General features: G+C 34.8%; 2 protein-coding genes across 3 annotated transcripts; one reads left to right on the forward strand and one right to left on the reverse strand.

The window, feature by feature from the left end:
- The first annotated feature begins 11,682 nt into the window (after positions 1-11,682).
- Positions 11,683-16,047, forward strand: LOC111885710 (uncharacterized). 2 transcript variants are annotated; one of them, XM_023881953.2, is made up of 13 exons: positions 11,683-11,844; positions 12,002-12,160; positions 12,258-12,347; positions 12,531-12,596; positions 12,702-12,767; positions 12,851-12,936; positions 13,032-13,077; positions 13,146-13,200; positions 13,299-13,556; positions 13,637-13,764; positions 14,145-14,249; positions 14,890-15,039; positions 15,751-16,047. In XM_023881953.2, exons 2-13 carry the CDS (start codon positions 12,140-12,142, stop codon positions 15,898-15,900), a joined length of 1,221 nt encoding a protein of 406 aa, XP_023737721.1. In that variant the 5' UTR covers positions 11,683-11,844; positions 12,002-12,139; the 3' UTR covers positions 15,901-16,047. The 2 variants fall into 2 exon arrangements, with proteins under 2 accessions (XP_023737721.1, XP_023737720.1); XM_023881952.3 differs by having other exon boundaries at positions 11,687-11,916.
- A 2,648-nt stretch (positions 16,048-18,695) lies between these two features.
- Positions 18,696-20,947, reverse strand: LOC111885716 (uncharacterized). Its single transcript, XM_023881960.3, has 5 exons — positions 20,717-20,947; positions 19,680-20,332; positions 19,316-19,595; positions 19,155-19,236; positions 18,696-19,047 (listed from the first exon to the last, which is right to left on the reverse strand). Exons 2-5 carry the CDS (start codon positions 20,269-20,271, stop codon positions 18,853-18,855), a joined length of 1,149 nt encoding a protein of 382 aa, XP_023737728.1. The 5' UTR covers positions 20,272-20,332; positions 20,717-20,947; the 3' UTR covers positions 18,696-18,852.
- Between the last annotated feature and the right edge of the window lie 510 nt (positions 20,948-21,457).

A 21,457-nucleotide genomic window follows, 5' to 3' on the forward strand; every position in this document is an offset into this window, starting at 1 on the left:
TCATAATCATAGTCGTTGTGTTGTTAGGGTATACAATTAGTAAATTGAATATTCAAATGCATGTTGGTGGGCTCATGTCAAATCTTTGGCCAATGATATACCGACTTTATATAGTAATCAACATAAGTCTTGAAAGGTTCTACATGTTGTTGGGGTAGATAAGTGGCAAATCGAATATTCACATCGTTACAATATGTGAAACCATGAATCTTTATTGAGAGCTAATCAAGAAAACAAAAGCACAAGTTCTTTTTTCAAGCCGTAATTTGAAATCAGTACACAAATAAGAAATCTTAAGCACACGTCTACATCACATGAGCCATCTCAATCGCATAAAAATCCAAGCTCTAATTTGTGTATTCTCAATTTCGAGCCCAAATTTAAGAAAAAAAAATAACATATGATATAGTTTTTCTACAAATCTATCATCAAAGAAGATTATGGAGTAACCAAATAAGAAAAATTACCAATAAGGGCATAAATATCATTTTAGTATGGGTTTAAGATTTAATGGAGACAATAGAAGGGTCTGCTATTGCCACAGATCTCATACATGCTATCACTTCAATGGTTAATTTATGGTTAGCGGGAAGATGTCAAACCATTTTGGCAGAGTTTGTTGCGTCTGCTTGTCACACCCCAAAACCGAGAACGACGGAAAACGTTCTGGGGTGGAGGACGTCATGTACAGTATCATAACAATTGCGTAATAGTAAAAACAAGCGACAACAACCATTTCATTAATATAGTGATTATAATTACAAACGTGTTCTGCACAGTTAATAGACGCCAAAAGTATAAACAAAAATAAAAGATGAATCTTGTATATGCTCCATCTTCTCAAAAGCTGCACCAGTACCTGTCTATCTTTGACCTGAGGATACAAATTATTTTTGAAAACGAGTATCAGCATAAAGCTGGTGAGTTCATAAGAATTTAGTGTTGTTGCTTGTATAAAAGTAGTTATAATCATGTAATATAAAAGTTGTAATTAACGTTTAAGAACAGTAGAAAATCCTATATTTTCCAGAATTGAGCATTTGTAAGTAAAATCTTTCGAGTGTATAAAAGTATTTCCCTTTAAACTTTCAATTATAAAAATAAGGTAATAAATTCCATTCAAGTAACGTAAGTAAAAAATAGTATTGTCGGTCGGGTGTAATAGAGTTGCAAACTTCAATTAGTAATATATGTTCATTTACTTCGGGAAGTTAGCTTAGACTTTAAGTCTTAGTTTTGTTACTTTAGATATGGATTTGATCTCTCATGTAACAAAACTGAATAATAGTAGAGGGTCTGATGACCTTCCCGGTCATACGCAGTGTAGCGATGTAGTGCCACCCCTGGGCCTAGTCGGCTCGGACTGTAGTCAACAGTCGGGATGTAATAGTGTCCGCCCTGTATAGATCTATACATGTAGTGTTGCTTTCCTTCCGGGAAGCTCTGGTTACATGGTAATTGCGCAGTAGAGTGTCGTATAGAGGGATAGTGTGTTATATTCTAGATTAGTGTATTCTTTGGTATTATAATATAGTAACTTTTAGTATAGTGTATAGAGTGTTCTCCTTAACGTGCATTAACTTGTAGTAGTAGTATTTATAGTGGGTATGGTAGTAGTAATAGAGGTAACGAGCAGTAGTCTTAACTATACATATTATAGTTAAATAGAGTGTGGGATTTGCATGCCTTTGATTTACAAAGGTATTAAATAAGATGAAGACTTTCATATCTAACACAAATATATGATATATAACTAAGAAATCAACGACAGTCGGACGGATAACAATATACCCTAAGACCACAATCATACAAGAATAGGAAATAAGGCGAGCTATCGGTCCTAAGTCCTTCAATTCTTACTTATATAAATATATTAGTATAGATATAGTTTAATAGAAAAGTAGTTTAAACACAGTTTGAAAATAGTTTAACAACAATCTAACCTTGAAAATGCGTTTGATAATTATTTAAATCAGTTTTATTGATAAATAGCTAAAAGTATAGAAAATCCATTTTAGTTGCAGGTTATAAATCACATATGATTTGATACTAACACTTGTTGCATTTAACTTGTAGCCCCCCCCCCCCCCCTAAAACATGTAAAAACATTTGGAAGATTCATTAAGGGGTATGAACTACCCTGCAGTGGGTTTAGTGAATGAAGTTGCCGGGTAGAATGTTGGATGCCAAATGAGAATATGAACACTCACACGAATCCTATGAAACATGTAGTGACACATAATGGTGTCTAATTAGTTATATAATCGCTAAATAAGTAAGTAATTACACATTAATGCATGAAAACACTTTGTTTTATGTGCTAGCAAGCTATTGAGTTGCAAGGAATTAGTGTAAGGCCTCACTATGGAGTTTACTCCTGCAATACTCACCTTAGGTGAGTTTACGGTTGAGGGACCTATTCCCCCATGAGTTTACGGCCGTAAACTCATGGGAGGAGTATATTTGTGTGCCTTAAGGTTTCTTGTGTCACTAGGAAGGGTTCTAGGGTCAAATCCAAGGCTTGAGGGGCGTTTAGGGTTCAAATGGGGCACTCCCTTGGAGTTTGCGGTATTTGGACCACTCCTTGGAGTTTACGGTAGAAAACACTAGGGTTTACGGCCATAAACCCTTTAGCACAACCATCACTTCGTGTTTTGCGGTCCTAGGCTCGATTATACAAGTTTCTAGCCCAAAAATCATGCTAAGGAAGGAGTTAGGGGCACCAAAACACCATTTATGGTGTTTACGGTTTATGTGTTTACTGTAACGCCCGCAGATCCGGGCTAGTCAATTTAGAGGCAATAGGGGTCGAAAACGACTTTTCGACAAAAAGATTATTTAGAATAAATAATCTTAACCAAGTTGTAGAAGATGTCACAGGGTTTCCGTACATATAAAGAACGCCGAAATCCGAGTTATAACGAAGAAGTTATGACCCGTCGAAGTTTCGCGTCGGAACCGGCACGGCGCCGGGAAGCGCAAATAGTAAATTTATGATAGAGCGAGATTTAGATTTAGTGCTCTAAACGAAAGTCGTAGAATATGTTAAACTAAGAACTTCGATAAAAAGAACGCCCAAATCTGACTTCGTATGAAGAAGTTACGATTTTTCGAAGTTTCGGATTAGCAGTGTACAGTCCGAAATTCGAATATTAGATCGAGCGATTTTTAGCCGACACAACCTAAACGAGAATTGAAGGTCTCATTATTAGTAGCGTAACAATAAAAAGACAGACGAAAATGGACATCGGATGAAGAAGTTATGAGATTATAACGGACCAATCCTGTCCCGGCCTGTTAAAAATATAACTTTAAAAATAAATTCAAAATTTGTAACAACCCGAAGTTGTTCATCGCCGAAAACCCGTTCTACCCGAATAACTCGTCGGAGATCGAAATGTCCCATTATCATTTTTGGGCTTAGTTATCTAAAATTTTATATTTATTTTCATTCAATGAGGGTCCAAATCATTTAGGAACTCATGAAATTAGCCCAAGACATGTATTTTATAAGTTTTAGAAATATCCTCGTCGGGTGACGAAAACTCAATCGGGTGCAACCCAAAGCATCGTTTAAGGCCGGTATCGGGTAGAATTCCACCGTGTCCAAGTTTTAGGGACTATATAAACATGTTGTAGCACTCATTTGAAGCTTTTTCCTTCTCTCTCTACTCTCTCTCTAACCTCTCTCCTAAATCCAAAGATTAAGTGTCCAAAACTCAAATTTAAGGCTTCAAATCCTTAAGGTACCTTCCTAGCCTTAATCTATAGCATGTTTAGCTTCCAAATTAGACACTTAATCATAAAATTGGACATTATATGTGAGTTTACGGCCCAGGAGGCTGCCTAGGCCGTAAACACCATTTTGAAGGGTTTTTAGCCCTTAAACTCCTTCCTTGACTCAATTGGACTTTAGATATGGCTAAGGGACTTCAAGATATGGACTTAGAACACCTAAAACTATGATTTTGAGGACTTTGAAGGAGTTTACGGCCAAGGCATAAGCTTAGGCCGTAAACTCATGAAAATGGTGTTTTACATGTCTTTAAACCCTTCCAAATCACCCCTACAGCTTAGATATGAATTATAGGACTTTGATTCTTGCATTTGGACACCTGAAACATTAATTTTGAGGGACTTAGGTGAGTTTACGGCCAAGGAGAGTTCTTGGACCGTAAACTCCACAAAACTTGGCATAAATCTCATTCTAAGGTGTTAGAAAGCCATCCAACACCACCAAAAGCCTTGGAATAAATCAAGGGACCAACCAAAAATACTTTAAGGGCCTAAAACACATCTTTTATGGGATTTCTAAGAGTTTACGGCCAAGACCTGTTCTTGGGCCGTAAACTCCAAAATTTTTGGTGTTAGAATGCAAACTACACACCCCTAAGGCCCTTAGATGAATTTTAGAAGTCCATTCATGCAAGTTTTAGACCTTGAAACACCTTGTAGCTCCCTATATTAGAGTTTACGGCCATGAAGGGGGTTTCATGGGCCGTAAACTCCATAAATGCCTCATATGTCACTTATAAACTCATTTCTAGGCTTGTGGGAATTTTTAGAATCACATGTGATTGATTTTAACTACTAAAAAACACTAAATCTTGGAGAATTGAGAGTTTACGGCCAAAGAACCCATGCCTAGGCCGTAAACTCCCTTATGTGTTGTAAATGATGTTTTTAAATTAATCCAAGCCTTAAGAAAAATTAATCCAAGCATTTCCAAGTGTCCATATCCATTTATAACCCAAATTTGCACTCTAAACCACCCTACCATGAGTTTACGGCCGTAAACTCATGGGGAATGGGTGTTTTGGACCTAAAACTCTTGTATAAGTTTACTCATGGGGAGTAAACTCAAGTCCCAAGTCCCTAGTGTCATTTCTCATCCCTAAACGCCACCTGGGTCCCTCCAAACACTCGTATCGGAGTGTTTTCGCGACTAGAAGCAATGGTCCCTATCCAACAATCAATCTAAGTCCTAATTAGATACAAATGTGTATCTTTTCATTATAATTAGGAACCTCGTGTATTTACAAGCCCCGGATCCACTCTTAGCATCCAAACCGTCTCATATCTCGTCCGGTGAGTTCATACCCCTACGCCTTTTTCACTGTTTTTAATTGTTTTCAGGGGGGAATACAAGCAAACCAAAATTGTTTTCAAATCATAATATCTATGTATTTCAAATAATATCTGGCAAACCTATAAACTCTTTTACTCCTTATGTATTATGTTGAGCATAAGGAATGATTTATTAATTACAACTAAATGGATTTTAGTTAAGAAAATAACCAAACTAATCAAATTATAATGGGAATAATTTGGGGTTCTATGTTTCTCTTTATATCACTTACTGATCTCTGTACTAAGTTATTAGATAAACTATGTCTGATTCAGTTTATCTCCGTATCATTCGAATGTTTTGCCAAATAGTCTCATTGTATGTAACTATTTTTACTGTATCATGTCTTAAAACCTTTGTATGTTTGTTATCGTATATGAATCCTGTGAATAGTTTAATACTAGTTTGTGAGATAGTCACTACCCTTTATGGATGATCAAGTAAATCCTCTCCGGAAGTGTAACCAGAGTCTCCTGGAGGGAGAGCGAAGAGTTTGTGAATAGATCTATTCGAGACTGACAATCCCACACCTTAACTGCTAGCTACAGTTGGGCGGGCACGCCTGGGGTGACGAATTCTGGATATCATTCGACGTCTGACTAACGTCAAGGAGGTCTCGTTGTCATATCAGCATGGTTACCCGACTCACAATATGTATTAATATGAACTTATTCACAGCTAGGATCTGTTTAGAATCTATATCTTGTTCGGGATGGTAATCACATGGTCTTGTAATCTATATCTCGTTCGGGATGGTAATCCCATGGTTTTATGTCTATACCTCGTTCGGGATGATAATCCCATGGTCTTGTGTCTATATTTCGTTCGGGATGGCAATCCCATAGTTTTGAAACTAAATCTTATATGGGATGTTAATCCCATGATTTTATCAAGTTATCTTATATCTAGTTTCGGGATAGTGATCCCATGGTTTATCAAACTAATTATATCTACTTTCGGGATAATGATCCCATGGTTTTTATCGAATTATCTTATAACTGGTTCGGGATGTTAATCCCAAGGTTTTCAAAATATTTTCTATCTACAGTTCGTCAAAATTATAGTTTTGTATATTAAACTATACTATGTGTTATTCTATCAATCTTGCATTTAGGAAAATATGGGATTTTCCTGGGGTTAACTTATATCTGATAACAGAACTGTAACGAAAGATAACTTAACTACTTTACATAAGAAAATATGGGATTTTCTTGGATATCAAATCTTTTCAGAAAACTAAAGGAAATCGATACATTTTCACAAAACAAAACCGCTTATGAACTCACCAGCTTTATGCTGATTTTCAAACTGCTTGTATTCTCAGGTCCAAGTTAGACAGGTACCCGGCGATATCTTTTGGTGAAGATGGAGTGCTCCGAAGACTCGTCTCTTTTGTTCATATGATATATGTATAACTTTTGTACAATTTACTTTTGAACCAAATGTAAATTTTCATATATAAGTAATGTAATGGTTGTTTACTGTGATTACTATGTACATTGGATTTGATACACAACATGGAGTCAACCCCGGGAACGTTTCCGCCTTTGGTTTTCGGGGTGTGACAAAATTAGCCGAAGGAGTCTAAACAAAAGTTGTAGAGTGCGTCTCCACCTACGCATGGATATAAAGAACGTCAAAAACGGAGTTCGTATGAACGAGTTACAAATTATAATAGCATATTTACGTATTAAAATAAAGTATAAATCATATATACGTACACATATATATACATATGTATATATCATTAGAAAGGTATCGACGATGCGGTCATTATAAGACTAATGTTGAGTTCTTTCGACATTAGTTTAGTACAAATATCTTTAAATCTATTTAAAATAGTATTATAAAGGGGTGTTTAGTTGTTTATATAACTATAAGGTCATTAAGTAATTATGGGGGGTAGTTTTTGTAAATTCAATTACTATAAATAAGAGGCTTGGGCTCTCATATTTCTTGCACCATTCTCTTGATTCAAGAGTCTTTCTCTCCTTATCCCCCGAGCATTTCGGTCCCTCGTGATTCGACTTTTCTTTCTGTAGTTTTAGTATAGTAAGGTGAGCGTTGAAGCGCTGCACGAATCTTTCTTAGAAAGATTCAGCGACGAAGTTCTGCCCCTACAGAGCCCGACTCCTAGCTAAAATCCCCTTGTAAGTAAGTTATGCTTACCCTATTTTAAATATAGTTTATATTTAAAATTAGTATTGTTATTATAAATTTATAATAAATATTTGAGCTATTATTATGACTTATATAAGTGTCGTTATAATATCTTTTTAACTACTCGCGGTACGGGGGAATCTGGTTTAAAGGGCCGCATAGGGTTGTTGGATTTCAGAAGTGCTATATGCCAAAATGGTCCTGCCCTCCGGTATTTTATGTCTGGCCCCTATCTGTACATAGTGGTTGGAAAGTATTGTTTAAACGCTTATATAATAATAATAATAATAATAATAATACTAATAATTAGTCACGGTAAATATTAGACTAAAATCTAGTGGTAATAATACTAGGTTTCGTCGAAGGAAATTATTTTAAAGTAAACGAAGCGCTGTCCGAGTACCGAGTCACCACCTTCTCAAGTGAGTGCATAGTTACTTTCATCTTACACATAGATATGAAGTATTTTATATAAACTACGTGCTATGTGTGCACATTATCTGAATACTTGCTGTCTATGCTGGTTGAACGTTTTATACATGTTTTAAAGGACTTAAACTGTATACGTATTTTATATATACGAAAATGTTGGGTATGAGATGGGTAGATGAATGATGAAATATAGAAGATGACGTGAGTATACATTGGCAGCTACAGACTTAGTGCCAATAGGACAAACACCGGTAGCTATGGACTTAGTACCTTTTAGACGTTGGTAGCTATGGATTTAGTACCTGTAGGAATTGGTAGCTATGGACTTAGTACCTGTTGAACATTGGTAGCTATGGACTTAGTACCTATTAGATAAAGACTGGTAGCTATGGATTTAGTACCCGATGAATAGACTATAGCAGCTATGGAATTAGTGCTTTATGAACGAACATTGGCAGCTATGGATTTAGTGCCAGTCCCATAACCCTGAAAGTAAGGGACTTCGGAATAAACGAATGCAGGATAGATGACTCTTAGGTTAAATCCTTAAAGATTAAAGAAGATAATGGGGATGGGTAATTGGGTTAATTGTTTGATTGAACATAATAATTATATTATTGTGGGTTGAAAACCCTATGTACTCACCAGGTTTCCCAACCTGACCCACTTAGTTTATGTATATCACAGGTAACGAAGTGAAGTGACATTACACTGAGAGATTTAAAAGAGATGTAGATCACTAGTGTAAATCATTGTAAGTCTGTTTATGCTTATGTTTCGGTATTAACGATGACATCCCAAACATTTTAAAATGAAATAAATACGTTTCTTCGAAAATGTTTTAATAACGTATTTACCATGTTTTTCTGGGAACAAATTCCGCAACCTTTTTATAAAATGAAGTACTCTGATTTTTATAAAGCATAAACAAAATCGGTCTTTTCTGGCCGTGATTTTGGGGATGCCACATTTACGGTTCATGAATATTCATGGACCGTAAACTCATGTTTACCCTCCTAAAGGTCCGATTTTTGGTTTTCTAACTTCATGCATGCATGTTTCTAAGTCAAGGATGAGTATTAGAAGTGTTTTGGAGGGATTTGGGGCTTCACACCCCCCCCAAAGGGTGTTTACGGTTTTGGGAGGTATTCCCAAACCGTAAACTCGAGTTTTTTAAGGTTTTTGAGTGATTAAATCCCGGGTTTGCATGAATGTAAAGCTAAACAACAAGTTAGGGAGCATTACTTACGATTTTGGAGCTTGAATGAGGTGATTCTTTAACAAACCCAACTTCTAGAGAGAGAAAGTAGAGAGTGACTAGAGTGATAAAAAGTTCCAAATGATGTCTACTCACCCTTATATAGGGTTCGAGTTTTGTGACCCGGTGTACATCTACCCGATTAAATGGTCGTAATTAAAAACTTTTTCCAACTAAAAGGGAGGGTAATTCACGTGTTTTTATTTATTTCATTACAACATTAATAACATAAAATAAAATAAAACATTTATTGATTTGTCCACCACAATATTAACGGAATCTTAATAAAATAGAATATTCTATTGACGGAAACAGTTATAACGATGGAATAAATTTTGGGTTGTCACATCGCTCCTCTTACGCCTTTACTTAAACTTGACAACGGGATCTGTCCGATTGCAGTAGGCACTATACGGAGACGTCTGGTTTCCAAGGTTGCCATGAAAGGCGTGGGTAAAGAAATGGTCAGGTACCTTAATGATTTTCAGTTCGGGGTTGGTGTATCCGGCGGTGCTGAGGCTATGTTACACATTGCTAATAGGGTGTTGAGTGAACACCATGCCGATGAGTCTCTTGTAATGCTGATTATGGATTTCTCGAATGCCTTTAACCTGGTGGATCGATAAGCATTGCTCCACGAGGTTAAGAAAATGTGCCTTTCCATTTCTTCGTGGGTGAATTTCTCGTACGGGCAAGCAGCGAGACTTTATATCGGAGACCAACATATATGGTCTGCCACTAAGGTGTAACAAGGTGACCCCTTGGGCCCTCTTCTTTTTGCCCTCGTTTTGCACCCCGCTTGTGCACAAGATTAGAGACAATTGTAAGCTCTTTCTCCATGCTTGATATCTAGATGATGGAACTGTCATTGAGGATTCAGAGGAGGTGGCTAGAGTGTTGAACATTATTCGGTTGCATGGTCCAGGCTTGGATCTTGAGTTGAACATCAAGAAAACGAAGATTTTTTGGCCCTCCTGTGATGGTAGGAAGCTTCGTGCTGATTTATTCCCAACGGATATAGGGATACCTTCTTTGGGGGTGAAGCTCCTCGGGGGGGTGGCGTGGCGCTGTTAGCAGAGACGCATGGTTTATTAGCGGCCTGACCATAAAGAGAGCGGTCAATGCTGTTGATTTGATGGGCCTTCTTCCACAACTATATGACCCGCAGAGTGAGCTCCTTTTGCTCCGATCATGTATGGGCATTACAAAACTTTTCTTTGGTAAAAGGACATGCCAGCCGGTACACATAGAAGAGGCAGCTTTGTTCTTTGACAAAGGATTATGTAGGTCTATCGAGGACATGGTGGTATGTGGAGGCCCCTTCTTTGGACACATTTAGTGGCGCCTGGCTTCCTTACCTATTCGTTTCGGTGGTCTGGGTTTGTACTCGGCATACGGGGTTTCCTCCTACACTTTTGTAGCCTTGAGGGCCCAATATTGGGCATTACAAGACCACATCTTACGTGACAGTGGCACATTTGGTATGGACTCAGATTACCTATGTGTTATGACTCGTCTTCGTGATACGATTATGGGATTTGACTGTAGCGGTTTCACTAATAAGGACACCGCCCCCCTAAATCCCAAAAAGCTTTGGCGTGTGCCCTTTTTAGCAAAATCGTCCAAGATATGGAAGTCGACTTCGACATGACCGTCAGACAGAAAGCAGTCTATGAGTGTCTGCGGGCACCTCATGCTCAGGATTTTCTGCTAACTATCCATATTGATGGTCTTGACTAGCATATGTCTCTTGTGGAGTATCGAACTATCATTCGCTACCGCCTCATGATTCCCCTATTCCCAATTGACGAGATATACCCAGTTTGCCGCAAGGCATGTTGGATACCTTTGGGGAACACGCAGTTCATTGTAGAGAGCTCCCTGGTTTCAAGTACAGACATGATGTGGTTCAGGATGTTCTCTTTGATGCTCGTCGGCGTGCTGGTATTTCTGTGAAGAAAGAAGCGCCAGTGAACTTTTTGACGGACCCGCATAATGGAAGGTCCACTCTTAGACCGGTTGACATTTTGGTCTTTGGATGGATAGGAGGGAAGCATGTGTGCGTGGATCTTACTGGGGTCTCTCCTCTCGTTGGTTTGGGGAGCGGGGGTTTCACAGTAGGGCATGCCGCTTTGAAAGCCGCTGCGTGCAAAGTGGTAAAGCACGAGAATGCATGTATAGAAAATCAACATGTGTTTGTACCTTTTGCATTCGATACATTTGGTTTTCTCGCACCAGAGGCGGTAGAGCTCCTCAATAGAGTCCAACAGGTCATGCATTATAATGTCATATATCCTAGATACACAAATGTTGTTTTCAAAAGAATTGATTTTGACATCCAGAAAGGGCTAACGACGCAACTTGTTGCCCGTTTGCCTTCAATCGATATATATTAAACTATTATAATCTATAAATTCATTTGATTAAAAAAAATAGATGGCATGAGAGGAAATATCTTTTCCACGATAAAATTCAAAGTTAGGAACAAAACGTTTATTAGAAAATATTAGGCAGAAAACATGACTTTTGGACAACCACAAAAGACCATTTCTATAAGTAACTCATACTTTTACTTGAAAAATATGCAAGTACTAATTTGTAAAATGAATTCAACATTAGGGTTATAAATGATGTTTAAGCTTAGTATAAGGTCCTAAATGTCACTTTCCCCATGAAGATAATATCCAAATATACGATTCCCTTTCCTGGTAAGCTCTTTTTGCAATTAGACGAGCGTAGCTGAGCGGCGCCTTGGAGAGAGAGAGAGAGAGAGCGCGCGAGAGAGATCCGAGAGTGGAGTGTGGCCCGACCCGAGGGATCTGCGATTTAGGGTTTTGAAATTCCGAACAAAACTATATAATCGAAGGTATCGGTAATCGATCGTTTAATTATTCCATTTTAGGTATACGTTTTTTCAGATGTACAGATGATAAAAATGGTGAGTTTGTATTGGAATATGATGATATTGATGATGATGATGATGGTGATTGTGTGTGAGAAAGAGGTGTGTGTATTGTGTGCAGGAGTCTCCTTCGTCTTCGTGTGTGAGAGATTAATTGAGAGAGAGGAATTTGGTGAGACCGGGAGAGCTAAAGAGAAGGAATTGAGTGTTGTTTTGTGTGATTTTCTCACTGTAAACCCTAATACTTGTTTTCTCCATTATGTCTGAGAAAAAACTCGTGGTAAGCTTCTCCTTATGCCTCCATTTTTTGTTTCTGTTTCATCGTTTCACTGAGAACTCAAATCCATGGTATGTCTGTATATATATTACCATATTAGGTATTGGGCATCCCTTGGGATGTCGATACCGATGGTCTGAAGGATTACATGAGCAAATATGGCGATTTGGAGGACTGCATCGTGATGAAGGTTAGTTACACTTTAGAATCACAACATGGTCTTTTGTATGATGAAATTTTCTTCAAAGGAATAAGCTTTAAAGATCAATGCTTGCTCCTTTCTCTCCCTTTCTTGATTAAAATGTGATAAATCAATCTGAATTTCTGTGAACAAATCCAATTTTGATGCTTAAACTGGATTTTATAATTCCAGGAGCGCTCAAGTGGTCGATCTCGTGGTTTTGGATATGTTACCTTTGCAACAGTTGAAGATGCCAAGGCAAGTTATTGTTTATTACTGTATTCAAACTTTCTTATTACATACAAGATCGATAGATCTTCATACTTATTAATTTAAATCATTTTCTGATGACAATTTTTATAGGCTGCACTTGCGAGTGAACACTTCCTAGGGAATAGAGCACTTGAAGTAAAAATAGCCACACCAAAGGTATTTTTTCAAACACTTTATCATATTCTACTTCTGAAATTTTCATAATTTTAATCAAATTTGCTATTTTTCTTCTTCTTTAGGAGGAAATGAGAGCACCTTCAAAGAAAGTCACCAGGATATTTGTTGCTAGAATTCCTCCCTCAGTTACAGAAGATGAATTCAGGAGGTAGATAATAGATTTTATACACTCTATAATTTGTTGTTGCTTTTTTTTTTGTCTCTATTAATATACAATGTGTTTGCTACTTTGTTCCTTTCCAGCCATTTTGATAAATTTGGTGAAATTACAGATTTGTACATGCCCAAGGTACATAAAATTTTATATTTTCTTCTGTTAATTTGTTTTTATAGGAACTTAATATCTAATTTCTGTAGGATCCAAGCACCAAAGGGCATCGTGGAATTGGTTTCATTACTTTTGCAACTGCTGGTAATTCCATTAAAGATTTAAATCTTTTTAATTTGATTAAAATTCAAACAATTTATCGAACTTTCAAGCAATTAACTTATTATCTTATTTGTTTACAGATTCTGTGGATGATCTCATGTCTGAAACCCATGAACTAGGGGGGTCAACTGTGGTTGTTGACCGAGCAACACCCAAAGAAGATGATTTCCGGCCAGTTAGCCGGATGTCTCACGGCGGCAGTAGCGGTGGTGGTGGTGGTGGTGGTGGAGGAGGAGGAGGAGGAGGAGGATATGGTGCATATAATGCGTATGTGACAACTAGATATGCTGCATTAGGTGCTCCTACATCATATGATTACCCGGGCCCCATTTATGGAAGTATGTTTTCATTTTCATTTTCCATAAAATTAAATTAAAATAACCAAACAATTATTTATTTAATTTCATGATTTTTACAGGAGGCGAGTCAACTCGGGGAATGGGAAAGAAAATCTTTGTTGGTAGGCTTTCTCAGGATGCTAGTGTAGAAGATCTTCGCCAATATTTTGGAAGATTTGGAAGAATTTTGGATGCTTATGTCCCAAAGGTATTTTAATTTACAATTTTGGTCCTTGATTTTATCGATCCTTTTGGTTTTGGTCCATAAAGGAATAGTTTTATAATGATTTTGGTTTCTAAAAGACCTGTTTGTATGTTTGGTCTTTATTTTAATGTTTCATATTGATGGTTTTGGTCTCTGGATCATTGAATCTAAATACTGAGATGATACTTTCTGAAAATGACCATTTTACCCTTGGACCTAGAATGAAAAAAAGATATGTTGTATTTATTGGCTGAACCAAAGCGATAAGAATATTTTGCTGATGGATGTTTGCAAGTTGATGATCATACTGTTTTTTCTTGGTCTTGGTCCAAGGGCAAGATGGTCAATTTAAAAAAATTAACAGCTTTAATAATAATATATAGGATCCAAAAAGATCTGGTCACAGAGGGTTTGGTTTTGTGACATTTGCTGAAGATGGTGTTGCAGATCGTGTGTCAAGAAGGTCACATGAGATTTGTGGACAACAGGTACTTTAAAAAAAATACATTTTTTAATTTTTTTTATATAACTTGTAATATTTTTTTAGAATAAATTACAGTTTTTTTTTTTCTATGTGTATGTTGTATACTCCGAATGAAACACAAATTTTATGTTTTTCGTTGGTTAAATCCAACTTCACATCTGTTGGTTCTTTGTAAAATGACAATTTTGCCCTTTGACCAAACCCCACAATAATATACATCAAAGACCAAATTTGTAATTTTGTTAGTAACATTTTCATAAGTCATAACGTATTTTATTTTAAATTATCTTGAAAATATAAGTTTTTAAATTATTTTCCATTTATTGAATATGATACGTTCTAACTTTTAACAAAAAACTTCTTATGTTGATGAAAAGTTATAATGGTATGATAAATTTACATATTTGGTCCCTGTAGTGTATTGTTTTTTTTTTCTCCGGGTTTGGTCTAAGGGCAATATAGTCATTCTGAAATAAACCAACAACCGTGTTAGTATTGATTGACCACAACAAAATGAAACAATGAGGACAAATTTGTAACAAAAGTAAAAGTTGGACTAAACCTGTTGATTTTAGTATACAATAGGGACCAAATTTGCAATTTATATAGTTATGTGGACTATGGAGTAATTTTTGCATTTTTAGGTTGCAATAGATTCAGCTACACCTGTTGATGATGGGGGGTCAAGTGGAGGAGGAGGAGGGGCATATTTGGAAAATCCTGAACCGTATGGAGGTAGTTATGGGCCCATGCGAGGCTATGGAAGAATGTATGGAAGCTTGGATTTTGATGATGTGAGTATTTTTTTTAAAGAGAAAAAGACAAATCTAACTTTTTATTTATTTATTCCATAATAACCACTAGTTTTGCAAAAAGACTAAAGGTTGTGTTTGACATGTCACAGCTAGCTTATTATTCGAGCTTTTTCTAAGTTGTCATGTTTGACAATCCAAAAAGTAGCTTATAAATTAGCTTTTTAAAAAGCTATAACTAGTTAATTAGGAGGTTTTTTAAAAGTTTCCAAATATACCCCATAATTATTATAGAAACGTATTTTTTTAAATGTCCTTTTAAGGCTATATTTGGCGTATTAGCTGAAAAGCTAGCTGTTAACTGAAAAGTGAAAGCTAGCTGTTAAATAAAAAGCTAGCTGATAAAAAATAACGTTTGGTAAAACTAACTGAAATGCTAGCTGAAAGATATAAAATGATATAAATGGACATTTATAAGAATGTTTTTATATAATTAATTAAGGGGTAAATTTTGAAAATTTTTAAAAAGCTCCTAAAAAGCTAGTTTAATTAGTTTTTTAAAAAAGCTCAAAAAATAAGCTAGCTTATCAGCTATCAGCTAGCTTTTTATTTAACAACTAACTTTTCAGCTGTTACGCAAAACATAACCTAAGTTTTGTCAATGTGGCTAGATTTGTTTTTATTTTGTTCTCTTTATCAAAATGAAAGATTGATGTTGAAAAATGTTTTTAATTTTAATTTTAAATTTTGTAGTGGGGTTATGGTGGGATGGGGAGGATGGGAGGAATGGGGCGGATGGGGGGAGGTATGGGCGGCTTAAGTGGCGGCATGGGCGGCTTAGGTGGAAGTATGGGCGGTGGTGGGAGATCTTCAAGGTCGGATATGAGGTATAGGCCTTATTAGACGAAGATTTGCATGTGTTTGTGTTATGTTGAATCTTTTGGTTAAAATTATAAAGTATGTGGATGTGGATTTGCCATTTGTTGATGTCCACTAAAATATTTAATGGATGGAGTTCATTTATAATATGCTTCTAATTTGGATTGTTTATTGTTGATTGTTATTGTAATTTATACATTTTGCTTGTTTGAAACTTATGTTTGATTGGAGTTAATTCGGGTATTTAGGGTTTCTGATTTTGGAGATTCAAATGGGATCTCAATTCGTAATCGAGTTTCAACTTGTATTAATACAAGTGAATTGGTTACTTATAATCAAAATTGGTAAGAATTTTATTGGTTGTAGGACAAAATATCTTTGTAGATGTCAAAAGTTAAAACAATAATTTTTTCATTCAGCAATCTTACCAAGTATTACTGAATAGTTTAGACCTCTTAATGGTTCAACAATGATTAATTTGGTTTCTACCAAATAGCCACTTTGTCATTTTTTTGGAAGAATGTCATGAAACTTAAAACAAGTTGTGGATGTAAAAGTTTGAACAAATATTATCCATTATAGGTTTTCACCATGTTAATTTTGTTTTGTTTCATTCTTAGAGGAAGAGTGTTTTGATACATTATTGTAAAAGCTTAAACAAGTATTATCCATTTAATTTTTTGTTTCATTCTTGGAGGAAAAGTGTTTTTGATAGATTATTATAAAAGTTTAAACAAGTATTATCCATTATAGGTTGTCTCTATGTTAATTTTTTGTTTCACTCTTAGGAAAAGTGTTTTTGATACATTCTTATAAAAGTTTGAACAAGTATTATCTATTATAGGTTGTGGGGACAGTTCAAATAAGACCATAAAAAAATATGAGAACCGATAGATTAATAATATTCTTTTTCAAACTTTTACATTTTTCATCATCCAAAACCATGATCAAACAAATCAAAGTTGATTTTTTTTTACTTGTACTAATTATAGATCAATATCGATAAATTCTAAGGACTATGTCACAAAAATCAACAATATTATATTGTGACTATTGTAACATAATTATTTCCTTTAAAAATGTATCGATATTGATATACAAAATAAGATCCGTAACATTGATATACTTGTAAATAAGTGTTAAAAGAAAACCGAAAAAATAATGATCACTAAATGGTTAAAGAATCCGGTTTTTATTGTTCATATATGTGAAATTTTGTTTCAAACAATTGTATTCCACGTTTCCACCTCTTCAAAATTTCACTATAGAAGAAAACCAAATACTGTTATTTATATCTTTTAAACTACTACTATTTATTTTAGGTATTTCAAAAGTAAAACGTGTTTTAAGTATTAACTTAATCTAGATAATACAATATTAGTATAAAATTATTAGAAAAAAAGTTCAAACACTAATCACTTGTAAAAAATGTTACTCATAAAAAGATAGAATGTAATCTCTAGCTAAAAAAAGGAAAGAAGCTAAGACAGACCATTACGAAAGTGTGTAAAGGTCTTTCAAAGAGAAATGTAACTGAATGTTGTTGCCGACACTTTCTACATTAAAAAGTCATTTTCAAAGACCATATTATTCCTAGGTGTCTTGTTATTATTATTTTACACTATTATTTGTTTGAGTATTTTGTTATACTAGAATATTCTAGTTGTGAGACTCATGTATTACATGGGTTAATTTAAAAAAAAATATAAATGTTAAAATATTTGAAACTTTGAATTTTGAAGAAAATAAAAAAATAATGAATTATTATAATTGAAATGTTTTTTTTTATCTTTTAAAAATTAAACAAATAATTTAAAAAATAAACAAAAGAAACTAATGAACTTTAATTTAGAAAATTTGAAATTAAAAGATAAGTTTATTAATGAGATTGATATCCATTTAATACTACATTTATTACAATTATTATATTAAAATATTATGTGAATTTAATAAAATAGAAAACTCATAAAATGATACGCGGAAAAAAATTAACTCAAAATAACCATAAAATGACATTTGACAAATTGAATGAGAGTGTGAAATATGACAAAAAAAATCTTCATTTATTAGAGTAAATATATTTTATTTTCCGATTTCTAATATATACTCAAAGTTTTCATTATTATCTAAAGGTGAATATAAATATTATTAGAAATACAAGTACGTAAATATAATAAAATTACAAACTATGTAATTTAGTACTAAATAGTTATACATCTTAATTAGATATTAATTTATTATATTAAATGTTAAACATGTTTCTCAATATCATAAACAATTATATGTTCGATTATAAACAACAAAAGAGTTCATCAATTATATGCTAGATCCAGTCAAAATCGTCTACTTTTCTATTTAATTTAATAAAAAGCATCCACAAATATTCAACAAACAACAAAAACATTCAATATTATTGTTGTTTGACAAACCGAAAACAAAAATATTACATAAAAATACTATAAATCTATAAATCCATATTTTCACAATGGAATCAATTTTTATCAAGTTGGATGGCGGATTTCATGTTTGTTAAGATGAAAAGAAAGCTCAAAAAATGTTCATTTTTTTATAGAAAAATATAGTAAAAAGTCATTAATTTTTTTAGGTCAAATTAACATATCACAAAAGACATTCTTGAGAGAACATGGACTTGAGATATGTCACTAGGTTTTCATTTTCAACCTTCACAATACAAAATAAAAGTTCTATTATGTACCTTGCTCCAATCATTCATTCATATTGGAATTTACATATTTACCCCCCTCCCTTTCCCCTTTTATCTTCGATCTAACAAAATTTTTTACTTGAGGAAAACTATATTCACTTTTCTATCACCTCATCTCATCATTTCAAGAATTTCCAAAGTCATCAACTTTTTGTTAACCTGTTGCATAATTATACAACACCATAAACCCTATCACCAAAATACAATAGAAACCCAACCCTTTGACTTTTTAAGGTCAAATTAACATGAATTCAATCATGATCATGATGATGACAATGGAAACAACCCCCAATTGAATTCTTGAAAAACCTCTTAAATTTCCAAGAATCTCTTGGAGCAACACTTTCCGACATTCTACTTCGCATTTCTTGAGCTTTCATTTGTGCATCTCTATGCTTGTTCAAGATCTTATCCATAGACGCCGACTTCTTCTTTTCCAATTTCATCTTTTTATTAAACAAACAAAAATAAAAGAAAAAAACCCACTTTTCAATTTTCATACTACCCAAATAAATAAATTAAAAATTTTAAATTTTAAATTTCATTCACACACCTCAAGTTTTCGAATCGATGCTTCCGCTTTCGCATTCTGTAAATTCTCCCACGCAGTAATTCTCGCTTCCTCTTTCTGCAGCCTAAAAATAAAAACTCTGTAATTAGTGTGTGTGTGTGTGAGAGAGAGAAAGAAAGATCGAGAGAAAGAGAGGGAGATACTTTGACAATTTCATTGCTCCTTCTGTGGTATTCCATGTCAAAGATAATTCATTATTACTCTCTTTTACCCTATTATTCTTCTTCACTTTCATCTTGTGTCTTTTTGATTTTTTTGTAATAGTGACTCCTTTATCCACCTGAACATCTCTGACTTCCGATCTTGAAGAATGGTGGCTGACGCCCTCCACAGGCGGCGGTGTATAGGTTTCCGGGCTGCTCACAGGGCTCATTTGTGTCGCCATATCTCTCCGTGACACAACTCGCGAAACACCATTTTCATCTATGTGTTTCAAGAATTCAATTAAAAACATCAAATAACATTCAATAAAAAGTCAAAAGATTGACGAAATTGTAGTTTTTGTACCTTGGGAATCAGGATATGGAGATCCAATTAACAATTCGGACCATCCAGGAATGTTAGGAGATTGAACAACTCCATGATGAAAAGGTAATGCATGATCAGGGACTAAAACCCCTGTTGTGAGAAAATTCTTGGAGCTTCCATTTTCAGGTAATAAAGCAGGTGAATAGTTTGAAAAGTAATTATGAACTCCACCAGGTGTTGTTGATGTTGTCGTTGTTCCACCTAACCCTAATGGGCCACTTTTCGCTTTGGGTCGTCTAGGTGGTGGAGCTGTAGTAGTAGAAGTAGTCGTCGTCGTCGTCTTGCAAACGCCAAAACCAGATACTGGACTTGTAATCCATCTTTCAGCATCATCCCATTTCGATGGAAGTGTTCTTCCACTATTGAATGGCATCAATGCTGCAGCACTGATATGTCTTCGGCTACTGTTGCTTGGTAACGCTACTCTCTCTGAATACCAACCCTTTTGAAAGCTTCCGACATTGTTATCCCCGTAATCTGGAGTCCCTGGGCTTGTGTAAGCACCGGAATGACGGAAGGAAGATGGATTCTTCGTTGTAGATCCTAATTGTGGTGAATAGCAGACCTGCATTGCATCCTCTGGTTCTTTCTACCTTCTACGAACTAGGGTTCTTCAATTTCTTCGGAAAAACCTGGAATTTTGAACTTGAGTTAGGATTAGATGATTGTACTCGATTGTTTAGATGTACATCTCGCATTTACAGAGAACAGTAAGCAACTAGGAAGAAAGGTATTGTATCGTATATTTGTATTTGCCTCTGTGGTCACCGATTTTTGTGGACCACTGTAACGCTCGTGAAGCTACAGATACTTCCAAGTGGAATTTCATATCATGAAAACGAAAACACGATAAAAAGAACGTTCTTTTACAGCTAGAAAAGGGGGAAACATTCAAAAAAAATACGAGGACATCATTCATCAATCGTCAGATGTTTACTTTACTTCAGTCAAACATGGTAGTTGTGATTGCACCTACTTCAGACTGAAACAATTTTAATAGAGATGAAGAGTATTACCTGAAACAAAAAGTCCTTGTTGTTAGTTTGATTGTTGGTGTGCAAGAAGATAAGATGTAGACAGGATTAGAAGAAGAATGGCGGATTTGGGGCACTGATATTATTGGTTTGAAGAAAAAGGAAGAAGCAGGGAAAGTGTTCGATGAAATGCCGAAAGGAAATGGGCGTGGAATAGATCGAAAGAGTCGCAGACAGGATCCATGTGACAATGCCCCTGAAGTACGGAAGGGGTCTGCCATACATTAATATTTGCAACACATTGGTTTATACGTCCTTATTATTATAATAAATATATTATTATTATTATTATTATTATTATTATTATTATTATGCTGCCATGTTTTCAATTGTGAATTAATTGTTTATGGTTCGTTGTTGACCGATTTACAAAACGTTAAGATACTGAAACTATAATTCTATTCGAATGATTTACAATGAGCACCTTTGAAAACAACTACGTTTTTGTTCTTACCCTTGTGATCATCGATGTCCAACAAGAAAACTTAACAAAAGATTAATTTATTTCAAGCTCTCAAATTATCTAAAATTATGGAAGAATTATATTTTAAAACTTATAACACCGACCAAAGATATCACGTATCTAATTAGTAATATAAATATCAAATTAGCCTGACATTATTTCATTTGCCTTTGTTTAAAGATGTATAATTATCCATTGTAATTATAGATAAAACTTCAACACATAACCGTAACTAATCAAGAAATCAAGAAAATCAATCA

The sequence above is a fragment of the Lactuca sativa genome, chromosome 3 (genome assembly GCF_002870075.4).
Source record: "Lactuca sativa cultivar Salinas chromosome 3, Lsat_Salinas_v11, whole genome shotgun sequence".
Taxonomy (NCBI): domain Eukaryota; kingdom Viridiplantae; phylum Streptophyta; class Magnoliopsida; order Asterales; family Asteraceae; genus Lactuca; species Lactuca sativa.